Here is a 27,792-nt window from a genome sequence, read left to right as displayed (position 1 = left end):
GCAAATGTACACAAGGAGCTTTAGCCTCCTTCCCTAGGCTGTATCCCCAAACAGAAGTGGTCCAAATAGAAGCAGCTAACTCATTCCTCACCCTGACCACATCCCTTTGTAGTGTAGGAGGCTGTTTTCACTGTCGCTAGTGTGTGTAGGGGAGGTTGGGATAAAAGTCTAAATAAATAAATACATCCAACACAGTGTTCCTGTGGATGGAAGAGTTTCTATTCATGGTACTCAACTTTCTTGCCCCCCTTGCATTATACTGCAGTCCAAAATGCCCCCAGAAAGGTGTTCCTTTGTGTTTCCTGTCTTCTACAAGCAGCATTTGCGGGTTCATTTGGGACTGTCATTTTGACAGGCACAGGTCAGGAGTGTATGGAATGGGTCCTGTGCAAGCTAGAGACACCAAACTCAGAAGGCCTTTCTGGCTGACTTTCCTTTACCTGCCCTCCAAGTTTGGTGAGGTTTAGATTTATGGAGTCTGAGTTACAGCCCCCCAAAGAAGATGCATCTAGGAAGATGAAAGGCAGGGTCATAGGTAATCTTTCCCCCAGAAAGCACTTTTCTGGGGGCACCTTTTTTGGGGGGCTGTAGCTTGGACCCCGTAGTCTGAAGAAGACAGAAGTTCTCCACCAGCCTGCACCCCAGGAAGATTATCACCCTCCCTGCATCACTGTGGGTGAATCAGTTCTGAAGACAGTTCAGCTACCTGGGGTGCATCATCTCCTCAGATGCCAAGATTGACAAGGAGATTGACAACAGACTGGCAAAGGCAAACCGTGCATTTGGCCGACTGCACAAAAGAGTGTGGAGCAACAAGCATCTGAAAAAAGGCACAAAGACCAATGTTTACAAAGCGGTTGTGATGACAACCCTCATCTACGGCTCCGAATCGTGGGTTTTATACCATCATCACCTGCGACTCCTTGAGCGCTTTCATCAGCGCTGCCTTCGCACCATCCTCAACATCCACTGGAGTGACTTTGTGACCAACACTGACGTCCTCAAGAGGGTGGAGGTTACAAGCATCGAGGCACTGCTGTTGAAGATGCAGCTGCGCTGGGCAGGGCATATTTCTAGGATGGAAAACCACCGCCTTCCCAAGATTGCTCTGTATGGCAAACTTTCCACCGGCCATCAAAATAGAGGGGCACCAAAGAAGAGGTACAAGGACTCCTTGAAGAAATCCCTTGGCACCTGTCGCATCAATCATCACCAGTGGTCTGACCTAGCCTCAGATCGCAAAGCATGGAGGCACACCACCCACCAGGCTGTATCTTCCTTTGAGAACGCACGCATAGCTGGTCTTGAGGACAAAAGGAGATTGAGGAAGAATCGCACTGCTACAGCACCAACCCCAAATCAGACTTTTCCCTGCAGCCACTGTGGCCGGACCTGCCTTTCCCGCATTGGTCTTGTCATCCACCAGCGAGCCTGCAGCAGACGTGGACTACTGCACCCTTCTTAAATCTTCGTTCGCGAAGTCAAGCCGAGAAAGAGCTTGGACCCCGTAAATCCAATCCTCACCAATTTTGGAGGGCAGGTAGAAGAGAGTCAGTTAGAGATCCCTGGCAAGTTTGGTGACCCTAGATTCAACAGGGCCCATTCAGTTGGGCCACAAACCTTACAAACCCAACCAATTTGTTTGGCTGCTAAAAGTTCGTTATGGTTCGTGGTTCGCAAACCAGGCATTCCTTGAACCACAACATCTTTTGTTGGAGGAAGGCTACAAACTTTCCCAAGTGGAGTGGTCAGATAGAAACCTGTGTCTGCAGTTACCTTGAGCATGTGGAGGCTGGATGTGAACCTAACAACTGCAGTCCCATTCCTTTTTTTAAGAGTCCGATTCTAACAGGAAGGAATATTTGCAGAGGGCTTTTAAAATTCAAAAGCAGCCTTTGTGCTGTGAAAATAAGATGGGCTGCATTTTCAGGGATCTTTCTCTCCTTCCTAGCGTACACTTCATTCAGTATTATTTTGATGGTCCAAAAGAAAACGCATCTAATTCCCCAAGAATTATTTTTTTGCAGTTTTCCGTCTCTCTTAGCAGGGGGGCAGAGAGACAATAAATGGATAAGGCTCTTCTGACGAGTTCGAAATATTTCTCTGTGATTACTTTGCCCTAAATTCAATCAAGCTGTGCTGAAACTGTGTGCCTTATGCATCTTCTTATTCCTCTCTTGTGAATGCAATTTTAATTATGATTTTGGTTTTAAACTGGTAGTTCTTTTGCACCAGCTAAAATGGCTGATTATTTCAAAATAGAGGAGGTGAAGTTATATAATGAGAATGCCAGTCCATTTACCGAAAATGGTTGAATATTGCAGCATAATGGATCTTGGGGAATCTGCCTACAGAAAACCTAACGTGTTCAAACCAAAAAATAAAACCATCCCAGTTAATCTGTTAGATAAATAAACACATGGAAGTCTCTAGCTTTCCACTGAACACATTTACAAAGTAACATACAAACAAGGCTCTCTTTCTAGCAGGAGCTCATCTGCATATTAGGCCACACCCCCTGATATAGCCAATCCTCCTGGAGCTTACAGTAGGCCATGTACTAGGAACCCTCTAAGCTCTTGGAGGATTGGCTACATCAGAGGGTGTGACCTAATAAGCAGAGAAGCTCCTCCTAGAAAAAGAGCCCTGCATACAGATATGGTTGCCAACCTCCAGGTAGCACTGGAGATCTCCCGCTATTACAGTTGATCTCCAGATGACCAAGATCAGTTACCCTGGAGAAAATGGCTGCTTTGGAGGGTGGACTCTGTGGGAGAGGAGGGACCCTGCTTAGGTCCTTCCTCTCTCAACCCCTGCTCTCCACTGGCTCCGCCCAGGGCCAGATCTAGGGGTTTGCCTCAGGTGCTGCCATGGGTGCCAAATTGGGTATGGAGTCTGTTTTATTCTATGGGCCCATAAGATAGAATGGGCCCATAAGGGGGCGTCATTTTTTAATTTTGCCCACCCTCAAAAAATGTAGATCCAGTCCTGGCTCCTCCCACAAAATCTCTAGGTATTTCCCAATCCTGAGTTGGCAGTGCTACATCTTCTGGCCCTATGAAGGACAGTCAACTTGGATGTAGCTTAATGTTTGTAGCTTCCTAAGCAGCAAAGTAATGTTTTATTCTGGCTCTCAGTTTGGTATACTGCTTTCAGAGAATGATACGCTGCAAGTAGATAAGGGAATCCTTATGTCAAGCCAGTGCCATGTTGAATCCTGAAGAATGATGAACAAAGCAAGTTTCTGGAGGATTTCTTTGGTCCCCTTTCATACCATAGCCCTCTGTGCCCTCTCCCAAAGCCAATCCTGAGAGTCAGAGGGCCATTGGGCATGGTGTGGGATTCAGCAAAGGGCTTTCAGTCAAAAGGAGATGCGTTTCTCCTCTTCCTGTTGCACAAACTCTGACTTAACTCATGTGAGAGATGGGACTGAGTCAAGGGCAGTTTTCCCAAGGATATGTTTTTTGTTTTTATTTTGGTCAAGATTGCGCTAGAACTTAATATAGACAGCACATGTCATCAGATAGATAAAGCAGATTAGTAGTGTCCGCTATTGTTGTCTGAAGTGTTCTGTTTTCTTTAGATTTCAGCCACAGTTATGCAACAACCTTGTGACTGAGTGCTGAAATCTGTTAAAAGCATGGTTTCACTTTTTCTCTAAAAAAAGAAAAGGAAAAGAAAACTTTTGTGATTCAGAGCCTCACAAGACGTAACAAGGATGCACAAACACCCACCAGGTTGGCTCACATCCTGTTTACTGGTTGCAAGCATAGGGTTGCCAAATCCAATTCAAGAAATATCTGGGGACTTTGTGGGTGGAGCCAGAAGACACTGGGGTTGAGCCAGAAGTTGTGACATGCATAATTTAACTCCAAAGAGAGTGCTGTGCATCAAGCTTAAAGGAACTGAGCACCTTTTAAATGCCTTTGCTCCACTGGAAATAATGAAGGATAGACCCCCTGGTCCAATCTTTTTGAAACTTGGAGGGTATTTGAGGAAAGGCATTGGATGCTATGCTGCAGATCTGGTGCCTCTATCTCAAAAAACAGCCCCCCCCCCCCCGAGCCCCAGATACCTGCACATCAATATTCCATTATACCCTATGAGAATAATGGAGTGCCCAGCAGACAGTTTCCTCCACCCCTTGCTTTCTGATGACCCTGAAGTGGGGAGAGGGCCTCCAAACTGGGGGATCACCTGCCCCCACCTGGGGATTGGCAACCCTATGCAAACAAGAGACCTGACTTTTTGATGATTGGTTCGATCATTCATCAACTTGTTTTGGGGTGTTTGGCAGGTTGTTTCACTGTATCCTTACCATGCAGTCCAACGAACTGGAATAGAGACTCCAAAACTGTATTCAGATGTCATAAAATCCAGTTTCTCAATGGCAAAACCAACCTGAATTATTATGTTCATTAGGGGTGGAATTCTAACAGGAGCTCCTTTGCATATTAGGCCACACACCCCTGATGTAGCCAATCCTCCAAGAGCTTACATAAGGGGATTGGCTACATCAGGGGTGTGTGGCCTAATATGCAAAGGAGCTCCTGCTAGAATTCCACCCCTGGTGATCATATTGCCCTACCTCTTCCCCCCAAATATGGAATCAAGATAGATGAGTTCCCAATTTCAGAAGTGTTCCATCTAATGGCAATTTTGTTATGATGTCCGAAACTGAGCACTTTAACAGACTGGAGTTTCTTTCCTAAAACCTGTGATTCTAAACCACGATTTAAGTCCTGCTTGGTTGATATTTCTGATTTTTAAGCAAGCAAGAAAATGTATGGGAGAGATTTTTAGGTTTGAAGTTCTTTATAAGTTCTGAGTGTTATTACTGGGAAAAAAACTGTTATATGTATCACATCTCCTGTATCTTTTTTTTTTAAAAAAAATCAGGTTTTTGAATGGGGAACATCATCAAAATGAATAAATTAGAATCACTTAGAAAGCAGCTTTGTGGTTATGACATCAAATTAAATTTTAATTACATTAATTATCTCTTAATATCCCTAGCTATGCTGAACTCCTTAGGTAATTTGCGGAGTTTGTTGTTGCAGATTTATTGGAAGCAGGTTTATTTATTCCCAGACCATTCTTACAGGAATTTTTTGTAGTTTAAGGTTTGTTACATGAAAGAAGAAACAATGGCTACAGTTCAGTATGCAGACAGACAGGCATGCCTAAACACTATTGAAATCAGCAAGAGTTCAAGCATGATTAATTCTGTGTTGTTTTACAGTATTTTAAATTGCATACTGAGATTTATTTATTTAGGATATTTATTTATTTTATTCCATTTGTATCCCGCCCTCCTCGCCAAGGCGGGCTCAAGGATACTTGCTATCCTGTTTTTCTGCCGCATGAGGACCCAAATCTGCTTCCAGAAATGTAAACTATTAAATAAACCAATGCCATTGTAAAGAAATGAAACAAAATGTACACTAAGCATCCTGAGCTGATGTGGTATGCACTGTGGCAGTCCATCAAGGTCACAGGGCTAACACTCAAGGCCAAAAGCCCTTGGTTGTTGCCCTTTGGCTCATGCCAAAAACATTGTGGTATTGGCCAAGGTCAGGGGTGGAATTCTAGCAGGAGCTCCTTTGCATATTAGGCCACACACCCCTGATATAGCCAATGCTCCAAGGGCTTACAAAAAAGAGCCTTGTAAGCTCTTGGAGGATTGGCTACATCAGGGGTGTGTGGCCTAATATGCAAATGAACTCCTGCTAGAATTCCACCCCTTGGCAAGGTCAAGCTTTATAGTATCTGCAACAGGAAAGAAACAAAATCTTACCCTGGATTTCACATACATCAGATCAGTGGTGGTAGCTATATAGTACATTAAAATGAAACCTATATTTTGGTTTGAGGTATATGAAATTTCTGGGCTGGCTTGAATGACATTTGGGCTTATGTGCAGTGGAGAGGGGAGAAGGGAGAGAGAAAGGCCTCGTCTCCCTGCCCGCTAGACATGGGCACCCTTCTTCCAGTGCCTTCTGCTGACCAAGTGGTGACTTTGAGTTCAAATAATATATAATTTAGTTTAGACAGTATCCAAGAATTAGACATGCAACCTGATCCTACATGTATGGAATATGGCCCTATTCTGATGTTAAACCAGGGGTGGAATTCTAGCAGGAGCTCCTTTGCATATTACCCCTGATGTAGCCAATCCTCCAAGAGCTTACAAGGCTCTTTTGTGTAAGCTCTTGGAGGACTGGCTACATCAGGATGCTGTGGCCTAATATGCAAAGGAACTCCTGCTAGAATTCCACCCCTGTGTTAAACCAATTTCAGGGGGTGACCAGTGATGCTGGAGAAGGACCAGCGTGCTTGGGTAGATGGGAAGAAGAAGACTTGCTGTCACTTTCATTCCCAGTTTCTTCCCCCCATATGGCCAACTCAGCCCCATTTCCTTTGTGCATCACATAATATGTTACATTGAAGTGTACTGAAAATATAAATTGGTAGCATGTCTCTGCAGCCAGGAATGGAGGCTAGGGCAGAAGTCACTCCAGCGTTAATAACACAGAGGTTACTATCTAGGCTTCCCAATCCCCAGGTCCCAGCAGGGGATCCCCTGGTTTTACAGGCTTCCCCCCTCCCCCAGCAAACTGGCCGGCGGGGGAAGCTCCACCCCCACAGCCATTATGCACCTCCAGGAACGATTCCCATAGGGAATGATGGGGAATTGATCTGCGGGTGTCAGGGGCTCTGGGGGGGGCTGTTTTTTGAGGTAGAGGCACCAAATTTTCTGTATAGCATCTAGTGCCTCTCCCCAAAATAACTCCGAAGTTTCAAAAGGATTGGACCAGGGGGTCCAATTTTATGAGCCCCAAAAGAAGGTGCCCCTATCCTTCATTATTTCCTATGGAAGGAAGGCATTCTAAAAGGTGTGCTGTCCCTTTCAGTGTGATGGCCAGAACTCCCTTGGAGTTCAATTATGCTTGTCACACCCTTGCTCCTGGCTCCACCCCCAATGTCTCCTAGCTCCACCCCCAAAGTCTCCTGGCTCCACCCCCAAAGTCCCCAGATATTTCTTGAATTGGACTTGGCAACCCTATTACTATCACTGCTGGGTTCTACCAGTCACATTAATATGTGGCTTATAGACAGGTGGTATAGAAGAATAACTTTAAAACAGAGACGCTTTCACCAATCAATGGAGTGACTCCAGGAGTGGTGGGGAAAGGTGGTATGGTCCAGTAAAGAGTACCGGTATGCAGGGGTGGGATTCCAACAGAAGCTCCTTTGCATATTAGGCCACGTATCCCTGATGTAGCCAATCCTCCAAGAGCTTACAAGGCTCTTTTTTGTAAGCTCTTGGAGGATTGGCTACATCAGGGGTGTGTGACCTAAGATACAAAGGAACTCCTGCTAGAATTCCACCCTTGCTGGTATGAATAGAGGCTGAATTGGTAACTCTTGTCCTTCTTTGAGCCCTCTGAGATAGCACAGGTGGGATATGTTTCACCTCTGAGTGACACCTAATAATTAAAAATGTAATATCTTAAGTCTCCAAACAAGCTTCTGAAGTTGCCAAATCAGCAGTAGAATTTCACAGAAATGTATGAAGCGCCATCTTTCCAGAGTTTTCCTACCATGGGCAGGCTCTGTCACACTTCCATCTCTCTGTTTAGGTTTAATATATTAATAGAGCTCTTCTGGTCCAGTTTCATCAACCATCATAGATGTCATAGTAAAATATAAATTAAAAAAAATGTGGGGACTGAAAACTTTTGAGGCTGGATTGTTTGTGAATATCATTCTGTCTTTACTCACTTGTGTCAGTGGTAGTTGCTGCAATTCGGGATCCTCGGGTGGACCCTGAATGATTCTAGGCAGGCATAGTCAGAAGAATATATCACCCCTCTCACAGTGGAATTTACTCCCTTGTAACTGTCTATAACAGAGATGGCCAAACTGTGGCTCAGGGAGCCACATGTTGCTCTTTCACACATATTGTGTGGCTCTTGAAGCCCCCACTGCCCAGTCAGCTGGCTTGGAGAAGACATTTGTCTTTTCAAATCACTTCAGCAAGCCAAGCCAGCAGGCAGCTTGGAGAATGCATTTAAAGTTGATTTCTTTCTACCTCTCCTCCCTCCCTTCCCTCCCTCTCTCAAACATCTGACATTCATGTCTTGTGGCTCTCAAACATCTGATGTTTATTCTCAAACATCTGACGTTTATTCTATGTGGCTGTTACTTTAAGCAAGTTTGGCCACCCATGGTCTATAAGATTGCAACTGGAATCATTCAAATATTATTTCTGTTTTCAGGTAACCTTTTCCTACAAGAAGAATATAAAAGATTATTTAAGTAAGGAAAACCTGGGGTCAAATTTAAAAGAAAATGAAGAGTTACTCCAGGAACACAAGCAGATGGAAATTCAGGTTAAGGTAGGGACCTTCTTATTTGAAACAGTCGTTCTCAGACTCATTCTGAACCTGAGGACCACGTCCTCCAATCACTTCTTCAGAAGTAGCTGGTGACCTAGAAGTACTTTCCCAGAGAGTCTTAATTATAAAACTAAACTCCATCAAAATAATAATTCTCAACTTGAAGTTATTTTGGTTGTCTTTCAGCTTGATAAATCCAAAGACGCCATGTATTCTCCTGACAATCACTGTCATCAGGAGTGGAATTCTAGCAGGAGCTCCTTTGCATATTAGGCCACACACCCCTGTTATAGCTAATCCTCCAAGAGCTTTCAAAAAAGAGCCTTATTAGCCCTTGGAGGATTGGCTGCATCAGGGTTGTGTGGCCTAATATGCAAAGGAGCTCCTGCTAGAATTCCACCCCTTGCTGTCATTATGCTGGACAATAACTGTGTACTACATGATTTTTTTAGCAGTGCTAAATGACACAATAATAACACAGGAATCTCAACACGGAAATTAAGTATACATATCTAAATGCTACAACAGTTTCATTACTGCTGTCTCGTTTAGCAAATACTTGGTTGGATGCTCACCTATAGCGACTACATGAGCGGGCGATTGTGCTGAATTGTACTTTTAAAGTACAATTCAGGGATGGCCTACTGATTCCTGTCACCCTTCAGCCCTTTAAAGAGCTTTTGCCTCTTTCTCTGATGAGCTGTGCTGTAGACACACAGTGTGGTTTAGTAGGGAAGGGGAAAAGTTGGATTAGGGGCCATGACAAATCTCTGCCCAATTGCTCTCACCCCTGTGCATTTACACAGGCCCAATGGGGGAAGGGGAGGGGCTTAGAGAGGAAGTGGTGAGTAGCATGAGAATAGGTGTATGTGGATTCCAATCCATTCACAACTCAACTTTCCATAGAGAGATAAACAAAGAGGAAAGAGCCTCTTACCTTTTTCTGGTTCACTCAAACAGCAATGTCTCATCTGACAGCGATTCTTTAGTGGGAGGAAAAGACATTTCCTTCATCTCTTTGGAGGATCAGATTCTAATGGCATAGACTAGAGGAAGTAAATTACAGCCAAGGGACAGAATTCTAGAACTCATTTCATTTCTCTTTCCTCCTTCTCCAATTGTAGTAATCTCTTTAATCAAATGATCCACGAGGAGCCTAATTTTCTTGCCAAATGGAAACTATAGTTTTAAAAGGTGATGAGGAAATGTAGAATAGCATGGTCTGTCTTTGGAGACAGGCTGAGCACAGGTTACATAGTGCCTTCAGGGACATTCATTGAGCACCATCAATCTGAAAAGTCAATCACTTTAAATGATGGCTGGCTGTCTCTGGGAAGTATGTCACAGTTGGCTCATCCTACAGATCAGAACTTTTTTCTCAATATCATGGCTAGGGTTGCCAAGTCCAATTCAAGAAATATCTGGGGACTTTGGGGGTTGAGCCAGGAGACATTGGGGGTGGAGCCAGGAGCAAGGTTGTGACAAGCATCATTGAACTCCAAAGGGAGTTCTGACCATGACATTTAAAGGGACTGCACACCTTTTAAATGCCTTCCCTCCATTAGAAATAATGGATAGGGGTACCTTCTTTTGGAGCTCATAGAATTGGACCCCCTGGTCCAATCCTTTTGAAACTTGGAGGGTCTTTTGAGGAGAGGCACCAGATGCTATGCTAAAGATTTCGTGCTTCTATCTCAAAAAACAGCCCCCCCCCCCAGAGCCCCAGATACCCACAGGTCAATTCACTTTTATATGCTATGGAAATCAGTCTCCATAGGGAATAATGGAGTTCCCAGCAGTCATTTCCCTCCTGCCTCCTCCACTTTCTGATGACCCTGATGTGGAGGGAGGCCCTCCATACCAGGGTATCCCCTGACCCCACCTGGGGATTGGCAACCCTAATCATAGCGATATCTAAAGAAAGGGGTCTGTGGCTCTGATGTCATGAAGAAAATTACCTCATACACGTGACAAGCCATATCCGTGCAGCAATCCTTGTGGTAGATGAAACACTTTCCAACTTTCTCTCACCTGGGCCCATAGAGGAAACAGTGAAAAGTGCCAAAGGGCTCATTCACATTGCTGCTTTCTCCCATAATGTGGTAACTCTTTATTGTTTTATTTATATTGCCAAGATACATCTTAGGAGAAAGGCAGCTAATAAATCTTTTTAAAATAAACCAATAACATGTGATGTCAGCCATGTGAAAACCATCCTGCAGGAAAAAACTTTTAGTTGAGGCTGGGCCTAACTCACACATGAATATAAAGTGATTCTCAGATCAGGAGAAATGCTCACAGGTTAACTTCTGAGGAACAGGATTGTGTCTCCTGGCCATACTCCTGTTCCTGTGTTATTAAATTCAATTTGTTTTTCAAGGTCAGTGGACCCCCCCACCCCCTGTATGGTATTTAGGAGGGCATCTTGTGCTGCAGTAAAAGGGAAAAGGCAATAAAGTTATGCTCAACGGGCAAAAATAATTCAGACAGCTCTTCATTGGCTCTGCTCCATATGTGTGTGGACTCTTATTGCCAACTGTAGCTTCTACATGCAGTTGGGACCCTGTATTTGCAAGAGAACCTAAACTGGGGGCAGTCAAAGCCTACACATACCCACTGATACATGTGTAGCTTCTTGTTCACAAATTATGTCAGCTCTCAGATGGAGGAGTAGGCCAGTGCACATGACTCCTTTCCAACCATTCATTCACTCTGTCCAAGCTGTAAATTATGAACCGTCTTTGAGAAAGGGATTTATGGTGATAGCAAAACCTACCTCACCAAAAGAAGGAAATCACCCTAGGGATTAGCCCAATGTCATCCTCTGCTTATTTTTCCCTATGATAGCAGAGATTTAGCTTTTATTTTAAAACCCATAAAGTGCTCCCTTGAAAAAAGCAAAGTCTATAAAACTGAATAATGAACATGTCTTGTAAGTGAACGGAGCACCGTCTGCCAAGATTCTAAAGAATAATGAGTCCATTATTACTAGTTTAGGTACAGAATATCAATCAGACCTTAAATATAACTAAAGTCCTGAGAGAAATATTCAGGGTTATAATATATTAGGGTTTGGGTTTTTTTAAAAAAAGAAAAACTTTATATCATAATATATTGTCACTGAAAGTCTGACTGAAAGGTTAAAATGTAAGCCATGTTAGATATAACAAGGGCAGAAGGCTAATATGGTTATTAAAGGATATTAACTTTTGTTTGAAATTTGTCTGAAAGGTTAGTGTCACAGAACTTACAGCTGGGGTGGGGGACAACTTTATGAATGCTATTTCCCTTCAAGTTATTTCACTAGGAGTGGTATCGTATTTCTTCTAATTAAACATTTGTCACAAATGGAATTTTAATTAGAATACTGAATACCACTGCAATAATCTAGACTACTGTACATATTTTGTTTGCAAACAAGGTTTGTGTGTCTCACTTCATCATAAGAGGATTCAGTTTTATTGCTTCCATATTCTCTGTAAGTAATCGAAGATGCTCTAGGACATAGTCAGCAATTAATTTTTAACAAGGGTCATATTTTGGATTTTAGCAGGGACTGAAGGGTAGAGGGCATCCTGGTAGAAATGAAGAAGAAATTTGATCATTTCCCAGGAGGCCTTGAGGTTTGGCAGTAGATGTTCAGAAGTGCTGTTGACGCTAGGCATATTTAGAAGTATCAGCTCAGGTGAATGCTGTTTTTTTTAGCAGTAAATGTTGGAAACGAGAATGAAATTTAATCTAGGGTTGCCAGGTCTGTGTTGGAAAATACCTGAAGACTTTGGGGGTGGATCCAGGCAAGGGTAGGGTTTGGGGAGGGGAGAGGCCTCAGCTGAATATAATGCCATAAAGTCTACCCTGATCTCTGTCAGCTAGAGATCAGTTGTAAAGTGGGAGATCTCCAGGCCCTACCTGGAGGCTGGCAATCCTAATTTAGTTATATACTGAGGGCACTTAGTGTTGTGGATTTTCTGTACTGGACACAGTTCACGTAAAGCTGAGCCTAACACAACACTAGGTTGGAGAAAGTTAAAGGAAGTTCTTCTAAGGGAAGAAGGCAAAAGGTTCCCTTGCTGTTGAGATACATTATCAAACCTGCCTTGGAACCTTTCATACCACATGACCTGCTTTGACCAATTGTTGTTAAGAGGCTTCCTCACTGGTCTGGTTGGTTTCCTTGTAGTTCTGTTCTTTGGACAGAGCTAGATGAATGTCTGAAATCTATTCACTTACGGTATATGTTCTACAGACCTCTTTAAGGCCCTATGAACAGGCTTGTCAACCTCCAAGTGGGGCCTGGAGAGGTCCCAGTAGGGTTCTCAGCCTCCTGCTGGGGGTAGGGGTTCCTCTGGTTTGGGGGAACCCAACCCCAAAGAGCTCTGTCACACCTGCCGTTTCTGGTGCAATGATGTCACCCAGAAGTGATATCATCACGCTGGGCATGTTGCAGAGCAATGCTCTAGCAATATGGCTAAAAACTTTATGGCATCATAGAGTTTTTATCCAAATTGCTGGAGTGTCCCCGCTCACTATGCACACAAAGTATGCATGAGAAACTTCCCCCCCTCTGGGAGCCAGGTAAGACCTGGCAGCCCTATGTCCCAGAATTACAGCTGATCTCCAGACAACAGATATCAGTACCCTGGAGAAAATGGCTGCTTTAGATGGTGGGCTCTATGGTATTATGCCTCCCCTTCCCAAACCCTGCCCTTTGTAGGCTGCACTCACAACATCTCCAGGAATTTCCCAACCTGGAGTTGGCAACCCTATGTATGAACATATAGTGCTCCATTATATAAGGCCATAGTGCTGCCAGAGAGCCAGTGTGGTGTAGTGATTAAAAATGTCAGACTAGTACCTGGGAGACCCAGGTTCAAATCCCTGCTTGTGCCATGGAAGCTCACTGGGTGACCTTGGGCCAGTCACACACTTTCAGCCTAACCTACCTCACAAGGTTGTTGTGCTGATCAAATGGAGGAGAGGAGAATGATGCCCCCCATGGACAGCCAGTTTGGTGTAGCGGTTAAGCGTGACAGGGTGGTTTCACACAAGAGATTTGGCCCGACCTAGACCCGCTACCCTTTTGGATTAAAAGTGCACAATCACACGAGCACATCTGCCCTCTGAGCCACACCTGTTCTCACCCCATCTCCAGATGCCTCCTATCTGGATTGAAAAGCCACCTGGATTTTCCCAGTAGTTTCCCCCTGAATCACATCTAGGTCACATAATCAGCAGCTGTCTGAACTCCCAGGCTTGACTCATAAGTGGAAAAGCTGTGTGATCGCACTAAGCTGTTTCCGGCACGGTTGAGGTTTTTTCCCCCTAACCCCTCTTCGAGCAGCGCTTGTGCGCTTCTCTGCTTGAGCGCATACATGGGGAACTTTTTTTAAAAAAAACCCAACCCTTTCTGCAGCGGTCCATAGTTGAGCCGTGCTAGCAGCACAAATGGGCAACCACAGACCGCTGCCAGGATCCTGACGCTTCCATAGCAGCTGTCTGATAGCCCGGAAACAGATCAAACTCAAAGGGGTTTTTTTATGACGGGATAATATTGCAACAATTTCACAGTGTGAAATCACCCATAGACTCTAACCTGGAGAACTGGGTTTGATTCCCCGCTCCTCCTCCACATGAAGCCAGCTGGATGATCTTGGGCAAGCCAGAGTTCTCTCAGATCTCTCTCAGCCCCACCTATTGGGTGTCTGTTGTGGGGAGAGGAACGGAATGTGATTGTAAGCTTCTCTGAGACTCCTTCAGGTAGTGAAGGGTGGGGTATAAAACCAACTACTACTACTACTCCTTCTCTTCTTCATTGGGGAAAAAAGCAGGTATACATAAATTAAACTCATAATAAATAAATATTACAATTTACAGCAAATATAGTGCAGTAGATAGAGTGCCATGCTAGGAGTGAAGAGATCTGAGTTCAAATTCTTGCTCACCATGAAATTCATTGGTAAACCTTAGCAGGGGGTGGAGTTCTAGCAGGAGCTCCTTTGCATATTAGGCCACACACCTCTGATGTAGCCAATCCTCCAAGAACGTACAAAAAAGAGCCTTGTAAGCCCTTGGAGGATTGGCTAGATCAGAGGGTGTGACCTAATATGCAAAGGAGCTCCTGCTAGAATTCCATCCCTCACCTTAGCCAGTCATCTTACACAGTTACTTTGAGGATAGTCCTAGCAGGGCATCCATGTATGCCACATCAAGGAAAGGTAGGATAAAAATTCGAAGGAGTTTCTTTCTTCATGCATTCTGCCCTTGAGCTTTGACTCAACATTCTTTAAAATCACTGGGAAACATCAACATTCAGTTTACCATCTCCTATAAACCTATACAAACAAGGAAACGTCTTTCTGTGCAAAACAAATCTTTAAAACCAAACCAACCAAGAGTATGATTGAGCCCTAGCAATCTTAGCTCAGACTGTAGCTCTGGCTGAGCAGGTCTGATATGCACTCAAAGTGGGGAACCCTGGAATGTACACACATGAATAATTTCCCTTCATAGAAGAGGGCAGAGAGCTTTGGACGTTGTCCATTTTTGAATGCCCTACCATTTTCGACAGGGTTTTGGATATGGTCCATTTTGTAGGAGAAGGAGTGCCATTATTTGGAATCGACGGGATCGCAGAATGTTAAGTACTTGAATTCCACAGTACTTAGGCATGCATTGCAAAGCTTTTTTGTGGATTGCCCCCAAGTGAAATGTAGTAAATCCTTGATTACATTGTTATGTCAAATAATAGGCCACATGCTGTTGCATTTTTAGTCAGATTACCCATTATTTTGTTCCTAAGTGATGTGATTTTTGAGGCCGTTTAGAGCACATGAATGCTTCACAATAGTATTACCTGCCTTGAATTTGTTATTGCTGATCCTTATTTAGTAGAGTGGGCATTATGCAGCTCGTTATCTGATGTTACACGCTTGGCATTGATGCCTTGGTCTGTCCCCTATTCTTAGCCTCTGTTCTGTCTTGCAAAAGGAATAATGATTCTTGGTAATACTTGCTGGAGGTATTACCTTAATAGGTTCTATAAAATATCTGTCAGGACTAAAGACAGGATTGCCAGCTGGCTGGAGGGGGGAAATTGTCCTGACCCTTTAATAGCGGTTTAATGTGACATTATTTAGCAGGTGAAGATATTTACCTCCATGTAGGGTTGCCAAATCCAATTCAAGAAATATCTGGGGACTTTGGGGATGGAGCCAGGAGACTTTGGGGGCAGAGCCAGGAGCAAGGGTGTGACAAGCATAATTGAACTCCAAGGGAGTTCTGGCCATCACATTGAAAGGGACAGCACACCTTTTTAGATGCCTTCCTTCCATAGGAAATAATGAAGGATAGGGGCACCTTCTTTGGGGCTCATAGAATTGGACCCCCTGCTCCAATCGTTTCGAAACGTGGGGGGTATTTTGGGAAGAGGCACTAGATGCTATACTGAAATGTTAGTGCCTCTACCTCAAAACACAGCCCCCCTAGAGCCCCTGATATCCGCGGATCAATTCCCCATTATTCTCTATGCCGGAGATCTAGAGCTGTGGGGGGTGGGGCTTCCTCGCTGGCTAGCTGGCTGGGGGGAAACTTGTAAAACCAGGAGATCCCCCGCTGGGACCTGAGGATTGGGAAGCCTACCTCCATGCCATGAAATGCTTCAGCTGCCCATTTCCTCACTTTAACTGTCTGCTAAAGAGACAGGACCAGGGCTCTTTTTGTAGCAGGAATTTATTTGAATATTAGGCCACACACCCTTGATGTAGCCAATCCTCCTGGAGCTTACAGTAGGCCCTGTATGAAGAGCCCTGGAAGCTCTTGGAGGATTGGCTACATCAAGGGAGTGTGGCCTAATATGCAAAGGAGTTCCTGCTACAAAAAAAAGCCCTGGAAAGGACATTTTTCTCCAAGCCTGCTGGCAACGCTAACTAGAAGGGATGCCTCTCCCTTGGCTGAAGGAAGGTGCAACGTTTGGACTGGAAACAAGAGGGAGAGAGAAACAGAGGGGAAACCAGGAGCCATTGCACTTTCAACTGACTTTCAATGCACTTCAGTGATCATTTGCAAGTAGATTTTGCTTGTTTCACACAGTAAAAGCAAGTTGCAAAGTGGATTGAAAGTACATTATTCAGTGTGTGAAGAATTTAGAACAGGAGTATCAAATTCATTTGTTATGTGGGCTGGGTATGACATAAATGAGACCTTGTCGGGCCGGGCCAGGCCATGTGTGTCATAAAATGTAATGCCAGGTAGCAGAGATATAAAATTAGCATTTGTTGGTCTTAAAGGTGCTTTTTTCGTATCTCTCCTGTGCAATCCAGGGAACTGGGCAAAGGAAGCTCTAGCTCTTGGAGAGCCAGTTTAGTGTAGTGGTTAAATGGAAGAACCGAGTTTGATTCCCCACTCCTCCACTTGCAGCTGCTGGAATGGCCTTGGGTTAGCCATTAGCTCTGGCAGAGGTTGTCCTTGAAAGGGCAGCTGCTGTGAGAGCCTTCTCAGTCCCACCCACCTCACAGGATGTCTGTTGTGGGGGGAGAAGATATAGGAGATTGTAAGCCACTCTGAGTCTCTGATTCAGAGAGAAGGGCAGGATGTAAATCTACAATTCTTCTTCTTCTTTCCTTCCTTCCCCAGGGGACCAGGAGGGGGAGGAGCATCAGTCACTAGAAGGAAGAGAAGCTTGACTCAGTAGCTCTGCTGTGCAATTGCAAGAAACCATCCACCCTCCTCCTCAAGGGAGGAGCCTCAGCCAATGGAGAAAATAGAGGCTTTGCTCTGTAGCTCCTGTGCAATTGAGCAAGCCTGGCAAAGCAAGCTGTGATGCAGAAGGAAGCAAGAGAGAGGGAGAAGGTAGCAGATGACAGCCAGTTACTTGGGGGCATGATAGGAGCCCTTCGGGGCCCTGATTCAGTCCATGGCCACATCTTTGACACCCCTGATTTAGAACCTATGGCTCAGTACAGGACAGGAAAAAAAATCTTTCTCTTAAGATGTACTAGAAGGGTAGATGGGATGCCTGAATGACCAGTATGTGACGTGGAACATAGCATGATTTTTGTGAGACTGTAGAGCTTCGTAGAGATGCTTGATAGAAAGGAAAATGATGGAGGTGAATAGTTGGTAGTAATCTAAGTATGGGCCATGCACAGATTTATGCCAGTGTCCTGTGACAATTATGCTGCATGCTCCTGTGTATATTTGTTACTCATTGCAACAGCTCATCTGTCTGAAGAAAGAGGACCGCACCAAGGAAAATGAAGAAGAAAAAAACGAAATGGTGGAAAGGAAAAGGAATTTTTAATAATTATATAACCCCTATACATTTTGCATGCAGCTTTGTCAAGGGAAATCTTTCAGATTATTTTTAGGCTCTGTTCAAATGTATGCATGGGAACAATACTAAAAAGAATCTAAAAGATCCCCCCTGACAAAGCTGCACGTGAAACATGTAGGGACTGTATACGTCTTAAAGTTTCTATTTCCTTTTCACCGTTTCCTTTTTTTTTCTTCTTCAAGATCTCATGTGTGCCGCTTCCCTGATAAAGAGTTCATAACAACGGATGTTTGGGCTGCCGAAACATTATGGATTATTAGTCAACATGCCAGTTATCGGTGATGTTATGCAAATGCACATAGACTTCCTTGTGCTTGCTCTTGATTGATCTCTTGCTCCAAACACTGAACACACATGAACATGCATGAAGCTGCCTTCTACTGAATCAGACTCTTGGTCCAGCAAAGTCAGTATAGTATACTCAGATCGGCAGGAGCTCTCCAGAGTCTTTCACATCACCTCCTGCCTGGACCCATAACTGGAGATGCCAGGGATTGAACTTGAGACCTTCTGCATGAAAAGCAGAGGCTCTTCCACTGAGCCACAGCTGCTCACTTAGTTTGACATAGTCTGGCTCTGTAATTATAAAAGGTATCAGACCCCCAGGGCTTTTTTGTAGCAAGCACTCCTTTGCGTATTAGGCCACACCCCCTGATGTAGCCAGTCCTCCAAGAGCTTACAGTAGGTCCTGTAATAAGAGCTCAGTAAGCTCATGGAGGATTGGCTACATAAGACCTAATATGCAAAGGAGTTTCTGCTACAAAAAAAGCCCTTCAGAACTGTATCTTGAAGATCAGGATCTTTTATTTATTTGTTTATTTATATCCCGCCCTCCCCGCTGGAGCAGGCTCAGGGTGGCTCACAACAATCAAATTAAAACAATAAAACAATAGATAAGCATTAGAGCTTAACAATTAAACCAAGTTAATAATAATAATTAAATAGTTTAAAACAATTAAAAACAATTTCTGTGCTAGTATCATTAATTTCAGTATGTTCAGCAATGTTGGGCGTCCTCTTATACTATTATTCAGCTGAAGGCAAGTCAAAATAGTGCTGTTTTACAGGCCTCTCTCTCTCCACACCCCAGGGATCTGATCTGGAGCAGCAGATCTGGTAGGAGTGCCTTCATGCCTACACCCGTGCTCTGTTAGTATGTAAAGAAAGCCAACATTACAAGGACATCATAATTCTGGAATAGCCTTTCCTTCTAAGAGAACCAACCTGGGTAAATATTAGCCCCTGGAATGTCTCAGTGCTCAGAGAAGACGTGTGAACAAAACATGAGAACAGGATTGTTCACCGAAGGTTTTTGCTTCTTTGTTGCTGGTTATAGATAGCTCTGATTTTCCATATTTCTGTTCTGTCAGCCATTGTCTGCTTTGTAACGGGGAACTTCCTTTTAAGGAACTGAGAAGGCACAGAGAAGTTTCAAGGAGCTGCCATATAGGCCTACCAGCAGGAAAAAACAGCAGCAATGGTTTACCCAGGGGTGCAATTCTAGCAGGAGCTCCTTTGCGTATTAGACCACACACCCCTGATGTAGCCAATCCTCCAAGAGCTTACAAGGCTCTTTTTTCTAAGCTCTTGGAGGATTGACTACATCAGGGGGTGTGGCCTAATATGCAAAGGAGCTCCTGCTAGAATTCTACCCCTGGGCTTATCTAATGTTTCCCCCCCCCTTCAAATCACATAATATACCTGCCAATACTAATCATGCCAAAAACTTATTTACAGCATTCAAACATACACCCTTTCCCCCATCTGTATTCATCCAATTTGTTATAGCAGCTTCAAAGACTGGAAAGTTCAATTGACAGTTTTGCATGGATGGTTTGGGTGAGAGAATCCATCTAGATTGCAAGACACACTCCAGCTGATAGAGTCAGAAATTCTCTTTCTAGGAATGGAACTGCACAGTGGAGGACTTAAAATCTGATGCCCTCAAGATCCTATTTTCAGAGGAATATGCGGAGAAAGAACATCTCAAGCTTTCGAATCAGAAAATAAACCTGCTGCAACAGGAAATAAACCGTCATATGGAGGAAAAGAAAGCCTTGCTACAGGAGAGCAATGACTTCTTCAGGGCAGCCAACAAGGTGAGTGAGAAAAATGTTCTGTAATGATAATTTGTGCTTGGTCTGAGCCAGAACGCCCTGCCAAATTTGCCGTGCTGCCTGCAGACTATAAAAATGCCCCTTCAGTGGTTTTTGTGGAGAGGCAGATTTGAACAGCTTTTCCTCATCTGCAGCAGTGACTGTGGCTGATTCCGCACTCACCTTGGTCTGGGGCAGGCTTCCATTTCCGTGCGGAGCAAGCTGGCAATTTCGCACCAATTGCTCCACGCCGGCATTTTGCGTGGGGCAAACCCGCAATTTGCTGCGCTGCAGTGTAAACCTGAAAAAACAGGTTTACACTGCAGCGGGGCAAATCGCAGGTTTGCCCCGCACAAAATAGCAGCATGGAGCAACTGATGCAAGATCGACAGTTTGCTCCGCACGAAAACGGAAGCCTGCCCTGGACCAAGGCGAGTGCGGAATCAGCCTCAGTTCCACCTTTGGTACTATTTCCTTCTTCATGCAATAGAACTGCCCTCGCTCTGATTTGGTTTCCTGATAAAGCTGTATAGCCAATGGGATTTTCTTGTAAAGCCTGAAGCCAATTCAGAGTAAGGTTGGTACCATCATATTGGCACCATGTTGTGGGAGGGGGGATGACACTAGACCATAGAGGTCAGTGTGGTCAACACTGCTGGGAGGGGGTCAACTCTGCTGCCTCAAAGCTCCCCCTTTAACAGGGCTTTTTTTGTAACAGGAACTCCTTTGCATATTAGGCCACACACCCCTGATGTAGCCAATCCTCCAAAAGCTTACAGGGTTCCTAGTACAGGGCCTACTGTAAGCTCCAGGAGGATTGGCTACATCAGGGAGGTGTGGCCTAATATGCAAAGGAGTTCTTGCTACAAAAAAAAGTCCTGAGTAAAACCTCCTTGGGTTTGATCCCAAAAATTTTTCCATTGGTGGAAAAAGGAGGATGGTCCAATTTCAACCACTGAAAAGCTATTCTAGACAAGGGGTATAGTGTGGATGGGAATTGGGCAAGATGGAGTGAGAACGCTTGCAGGATCCTTACATAAAGCTACATATACTGGCTGTGATGGGAAAAGTAACTAAGAAATATAATTTGTGTAGTCTTTATGGGAGTAAAGTACTTGAAGATTGGGACTGGCTTCTCTATAATTATATTAAAGGGGGGCAGGAAGCGGAAGCCACTCATTGGAACCACGTGAGTCACTGTCTCCTGGAAACTGCTTGCATATGAATAATAATAAGTTTTTATTTATATCCTGCCCTCCCCGCCGAGGCAGGCTCAGGGCGGCTCTTTCTATAAGGTTACCTACACCAACAGAATCCAGTAATTTTTACATGATCGTGATAGCTCTTTCCCCCCTTCCTGACTTGGTTTAAGTGCTTTCATTTGCATATGTTTCTATGCCAGTAGCCAAAGTTTATTTATTACTTCGCATTTCATCACAAGTTAAAGGGGAAAGTCCCAGGATTTTGCTTGTGATAGTTTATACTCTAAGCAGCAGGTGGAGCAATTAGCACACTGTTCAATGCTTAATTATGCACTGAATGTCCAATTAAAATTACTAAAATCTTCCAGAAATACTTGATTGCTTCTTGAGTGTTCTGTAGTCCCCAGCACTCAATAAGCCAGAAACTAACCTTTTATTGCTATACAGTATGTCACAGAAGTGAGTACACCCCCTCACATTTTGTAAATATTTAAGTATATCTTTTCATGTGACAACGCCGAAGAAATGACACTTGGCTACAATGTAAAGTAGTGAGTCTACAGCTTATATAACAGTGTAAATGTGTTGTCCCTTCAAAATTATGCAACACCCAGCCATTAATATCTAAGCTCCTGACAACAAAAGTGAGTACACCCCTAAGTGATAATGTCCAAATGGGGCCCAAGTGTCAATATTTTGTGTGGCCACCATTATTTTCCAGCACTGCCGTAACCCTCTTGGGCATAGAGTTCACCAGAGCTTCACTTCTCCATGATGACGTCATGTAGCTGGTGGATGTTCAAGACCTTGCACACCTCCACCTTCCATTTCAGGATGCCCCACAGATGCTCAATAGGGTTTAGATCTGGAGACATGCTTGGCCAGTCCATCACCTTTACCCTTAGCTTCTTTAGCAAGGCAGTGGTCGTTTTGGAGGTGTGTTTGGGGTCATTATCATGTTGGAATACTGTCCTGTGGCCCAGTCTCCGAAGGGAGGGGATCATGCTCTGCTTCAGTATGTCACAGTATGTGTTGGCATTCATGGTTCCCTCAATGAACTGTAGCTCCCCAGTGCCGGCAGCACTCATGCAGCCCCAGACCATGACATTCCCACCACCATGCTTGACTGTAGGCAAGACACACTTGTCTTTGTACTCCTCACCTGGTTGCCGCCACACACGCTTGACAGCATCTGAACCAAATAAGTTTATTTTGGTCTCATCGGACCACAGGACATGATTCCAGAAATCCATGTCCTTAGTTTGCTTGTCTGCAGCAAACCGTTTGCGGGCTTTCTTGTGCATCATCTTTAGAAGAGGCTTCCTTCTGAGACGACAGCCCTGTAGACCAATTTGGTTCAGATGGTGTCTGAAGTTAAGCAAGCCTGGGTCTCATCTGTACCTGACTGGGAGACTTCCAAAGAGTGTTTTAAATTCCACGATGGAAGCAAGCTCATTGAAGCACTATGTGAAACAGAGAGAACAGCGCAACTCTGTTTCGTTCTGATGCTCTGCTGCATTACATCATTCTACTCATCTGTTCACCAAAAAAAGATTGGAGCGTTGTTCTCCATTTTGAATATCAACCCTTTTCACCACAGCCTGGATCTTCAGTTTGAGAAACTATGGGCACGGTCGTGGTCAGTGTTCTGACAGTGTTCTGTCAGTGTTCTGTCACTTTAAAATGTGATTTATTTCATTTTTGATATGTTTATTTTGATTATAAGATTTTTTGTAAATTACACTTACATTTCTTTATTGTTGAGGCTGGTTCTCGCGGAGGTTTTTGTACCTTTACCCAACCCTATGTAGCCACCATTCCATATGGCTTTTGTCCACATAGGGCCCTCGACACTCAGAATTCCATTTTGGTAGTCCAGAAGTTCATGTTGAGAAATTGATAGAATACAGTCCCGTGTTCTCTTTTTCACATAATTTACAACAATACAGAAGAAAAGTCAAAGTCTTTTTTACATGCTAGGTTTCCATAATCTCTCGTTTCTTTAATACGTGGATTGCCATGCCAAGGTGGAATACCTGCAACGAATACTTGTCAGTGGATTAGAACTCTGTCAAAAGTTAGGCCATTTCAATTCTTGGGGTAAACAATGTGCCTCTGGGGTATTGTAAACAATCCCAAAAATCTTCTAATTACCTTGTTCAATACATTTTTATTCCTTGACTTGCAGGGCTTTTTTGTAGCAGGAACTCCTTTGGCTATTTAATGGCACTGCATAGTCAGTTGAGAGCAGGGGTGGAATTCTAGTAGGAGCTCCTTTGCATATTAGGCTACAATGCCCTGATGTAGCCAATCCTCCAAGAGTTTACAGGGCTCTTTTTTTGTAAGCTCCTGGAGGATTGGCTACGTCAGGGGTGTGTGTCTTAATATGCAAAGAAGCTCCTGCTAGAATTCCACCCCTGGTTGAGAGTAAGAACAATGTTCCTGGAATCAGCACTATGTCCACAAACATTTCCACTACATTTTAGAGTAGTTCCCAAATTATTGAGAAATTGGTTGAGCATTTTTCAGCTGAATTCAGGCAGCCAATTTGAGCCGACACACGGACAGCCCCCAGGCAGATTAAAAAAGCGAGGTCAGACAGGCACAGCTGCTGCCTCTCCTGCTCTTGCACTCACCCCATCCTCCAATGTCTCTAAGACAGATCAAATAGCTACCATTTGGGAAGTGGCAGCAAATTTGTCTGCCACACTCCATCTGTCTTTCCGGGTGTCTGACCACGGGAGTGCAAAAGCAAGGTGGATTGGTGTTGTGAATCCCCTAAACCACTCAAGGCGCTCACTGGTATTCTTTTTAAAAAACAAACCTGCCCAGAGCACATGATCACTAAAAATTTAAGGGGAAAAAAGAAACCCAAACTGCGCTAAGGAGGTGGTGTGCAACAATTGTGTGAACATGCCAAAGTGCCCCCTAAGCAATATATGGGCACATTGCGTGGGAGCATCTGATCAGGATTTCGCCCCTCTAGTGTGGGGCAGCACACTTTGGGATGCCACCAGTGCTCCCAAATCTGCCAATCTGTACACAGCCTTCATCATTGCTGAAAATGTTCATTAAAAGCACCTTCTCCCTTCTGGCTCCATCCTATAACCCATAATTTAGGCCAAAGCTTTGTGAGATTTCCACCTTCCCCTTGGAGATGCTTCCAGTGGTTCTAGTTCTCTAGTCCACTCAGTGAACCCCAGAGTACATTTGGAAGATTCTTTCTGCCTTGTTTAGTTAGAAACTTTGTATGGTGCCTTTTCTGCAGGTTATCTTGATCATTACTAAGGAAGGATTACTAGAAAGCTGACCTTAAACAGTGGTGTAGGATCACTTATGTGTTTCCTTTCTCATTTTCTGGTCCAGCAGACATTGAAAAATTGCTCAGGCCAGGTGGCAACCGGTGCTCCCTCTATGCTGAGTTAGTGCGAGAAATTATGGCCCCAGAGCAAGCTCATTTATGCAACAGCTCACAACTTTAATGCCAGTAGCTCACAAAGTAGAATTTTTGCTCACAAGATTTTTTCTCATATTAATTATGTCCCCTCAGTAGCTTAGAGGGAACATAATTAATAATTAATATTAATATTTAATATTATTTAATACTTAATATTTCCAGATAATTAATATTTGGAAATGTGCTTGGTGAAGTCTGTCTGTAATTTCTTCCTTGCCTCTGCTTTAACGCATTGAAGTGTAAGTGGAAACTGTAAAAGGAAGAGTAGTGTCAGTGGACAGTATAAAAGGAAGCTGTTTTCCTTGAAAGCTAGTGTCTGCATTGTTCACATTTCCAGAATCTTCACAACATTTAATATTTATTTCAAAGTTATCCTACTGATGCCTTTTAGCTTATTTGACACTTACAAAGTTTTGATGGTATATATACATTAGGAATTGTATTTCTCTGTTTGTTATTAATCAGAGAGCACAGAGTACTATTTTTTTTTAAGTAAAATATAAATATCAGATTCTTTTTTAAACAAAAAAAAAACCCCTTTCAAATGTGAGGATTATGCTAACAAAATGTTGAATTAATATCTTTTAAAGGCTCTAGCAGGATAATAGGGCCATTTTGGTACGTATCATGTTATGTTGAGCTGGCACCATTTGTGAAACGGTAGCGTTATAGGAAGGGATCATCTTGTCAACCAGAAAGGCATTGCAGCTGTCACGGAAAAACCTGTCTCAGTGAGAAGCGATCTTGAAACTTCCTTCTGCGTATTATTCCTATTGAAATTAATCAGAGCGTTTTTGGAGCACTGTGGATTGCAACAATTCTGTCTTATAGCCTGATTGTGTGCATGTTTATATGGAAGTAAATAAAACTCTGTGACACCTGTGTTTAGAATCGTAACCCAGGCCTTCATTCTGGAATCAAAAGACAGTTCAGCATAGTGGCTAAGCCAATTTGGTGTAGTGGTTAAGAGCACAGGCCGTTTTCGCACTCACGTTTTACTGGCGCCACGACCATCCTGACGCCGGCGAATCTGCATGGCTTTCGCACCAGAAGCTCCGGCGCTCCCAGAAGCGCCGGCTACTTCCGTCGCTAAGCCAGCGCAAACGGAAATCGCAAAGATGCAGGAAAACGTTTGCGCTGGCTTAGCGACGGAAAGCGCCGGCGCTTCTGGGAGCGCCGGCGCTTCTGTTGCGAAATCCATGCAGATTCGCCGGCGTCAGGAGGGTCGTGGCGCCAGTAAAACGTGAGTGCGAAAACACCCACAGATTCTAATTGGTTTGATTCTCAACTCCTCCACATGCAGCTGTTGGTGTGACCTTGGGTCAATCACAAGGTCACTCAGAGCTGTTCTCTCAAGAGCAGTTCTTGAAAGAGCTCTCTCAGCCCCAGCTACCTCACAAGATGTCTGTTGTGAGAAGGGGAACGGAAAGGAGATTATAAAATGCTCTGAGATTCCTAGTGAAGAGTGGGGTATAAATCCAATCTCCTCCTCCTCCAGATGTGTGGAATTGTAGTTCAGCTGGAAATTGAGCTAATTAGTATGTGCAATACAAATGCCAATAATATCATCCAATAAGTTTGAGTAGAGTACCGCAGGGCGGTAGCTAGGATTTTTTAAGTGGCGGGGGCTTTTTAGAAATGCAAGGGGCATCTGAATTTTTAAAAAGCCTCCTCCCACCTAAAAAAATCTATGCCCTCCTCACACTTTCTGTCCTGGCCATGGCCTCCATCACAGCTTGAAAACCACCCCCACCAGCAATTCAAATCATGCAGAAGGGCTAGCAAAAGCAGCCTTCCAGCCTCCCCACGCCATTTAAAGACCCCGCTGACAATCTGGTCGACAGGGCCTATAAATCATGAGAGGAGGCTGTGGATGCTTTTGCCAACCTTCCAGTGTGATTTGTGTCATGGGTGCTGGGAACCCTGCGGAAGAAGCTGAGCCTGCAGGAGAAACTGTGCCCCTGCCACCTGCACCAGTGCCCTGGCCACCTGCACCAGTGCCCCTGCCCCCTGCGGGAGAAGACCCAAGCCCCCCTGCTTCGCCCTCTCGGGTGGCTCGGGTGCGTGACCGCCTTCGCCAGGACCTCAGGGATCGAAGGAGGGCGGCACGCTCACGAGCAGAACGCTCCCTGAGCCCTGAGTTTTGAAAGGATCTTGGCTCTTCTAGGAGTAAGGATGCGTGAGTCTTAGCAGGATCCTGGCCGCCCTCTGAGTCAGCACTTAGCCCAAATGAGCAACAGACAGCAGAGGGCTATATAGCTGTGGGCTTTGGGAGAAGGCTTTGTGGAAGCAACTAGTCACTTACCTGACGTTCTAGCATCCACTTCGGCTTCTGACTTTGGCTTCTGGACCCCCTGACTTTGGCTTGACTTCTGGAACCCCCGACTTTGGCTTCTGAACCCCTGATCTGCGATACCTGGACTGTGATTTGGCTTTGGCGCATCGGACCCTCTTTGCTCACCAGCTACAGGCCTTGGACTGCCCCTGGACTTCGCCTGACCCAGCCCCAGCCCGTGACAATTTGAATCGTTGGCGGGGGTGGCCTTTAAGCCATGGTGGAGGTGTGAAATGAAGGCTGTGGCCTTTGCTCTCCACCGCCGCCGAGACTTGAAGGCCACCCACAATCTGAATCACAGGGGAGAGGCGGAAGAAGCAGCTGCACGCCTTCCCTCGTGATTTATAGGCCCCACCGACCAGCTGGTCAGCGGGGCCTTTACATTCTGCAAGGACACCCCCTCCCTTTCCACAATCCAGATCCCGTGGGAAGGAGGCAGAAGTAGCCACCAGTCTCCCGGTGCAGTTTAAAGACACTGCTGACTAGCTGGTCGATGGGGCCTATAAATTATCTGGGGAGGCTGGTGGCTGCTCCTGCTGCATCTCCCATGTGATTTGGATCACAGGGAGAGAGGAGGCAGTGGCAGGGAGCAAAGGCTGATGGTTGGGGGTGAGTCAGGGGCCCCTGCCCAGAAGTCAGGGGCAGCCCCCCCTACCCCCATGGCTACGGGCCTGGCAGAAAACATTTGCTTTTTCTGTTGGCCTTAGTCCAAACAGCTGCATTTGTTTCTCAGCTTTCCATTTTCCATGAAGCTCAGTTGATGACTCGGTCCACTGTAGTTTGCACAACCTTATGAGGCAGGAGGGAGTGACTGCCCCAACATCTCTTAGTAAAGTCTCTTCTCTACATGCATTGACCTCCAAACAGGACATAAACCACTGTACTATTGGTTGGCTGATCCTGTCCTCTTTTTAGTAGCTCTTATTGTCCAAGACACCTGGCTGGCAGTAAAACCCAAGGCTCTGATTG

General features: G+C 44.6%; 1 protein-coding gene across 1 annotated transcript in view; it reads left to right on the top strand.

Moving 5' to 3' along the window:
- CCDC141 (coiled-coil domain containing 141) overlaps window positions 1-27,792 on the top strand; it is a 199,606-nt gene that overhangs the window by 113,218 nt on the left and 58,596 nt on the right. Inside the window, exons 7-8 of the mRNA XM_060257083.1 lie at window positions 8,283-8,402; window positions 19,638-19,832. Of these exons, the coding sequence (XP_060113066.1) occupies window positions 8,283-8,402; window positions 19,638-19,832 (315 nt within the window). The remainder of the gene's footprint in view (window positions 1-8,282; window positions 8,403-19,637; window positions 19,833-27,792) is intronic.

The sequence above is a fragment of the Heteronotia binoei genome, chromosome 16 (assembly GCF_032191835.1).
Source record: "Heteronotia binoei isolate CCM8104 ecotype False Entrance Well chromosome 16, APGP_CSIRO_Hbin_v1, whole genome shotgun sequence".
In the NCBI taxonomy this organism is placed as follows: Eukaryota; Metazoa; Chordata; class Lepidosauria; order Squamata; family Gekkonidae; genus Heteronotia; species Heteronotia binoei.
Note: the sequence above shows the minus strand (reverse complement) of the source record. Positions and strands in the feature narration are given on the sequence as shown.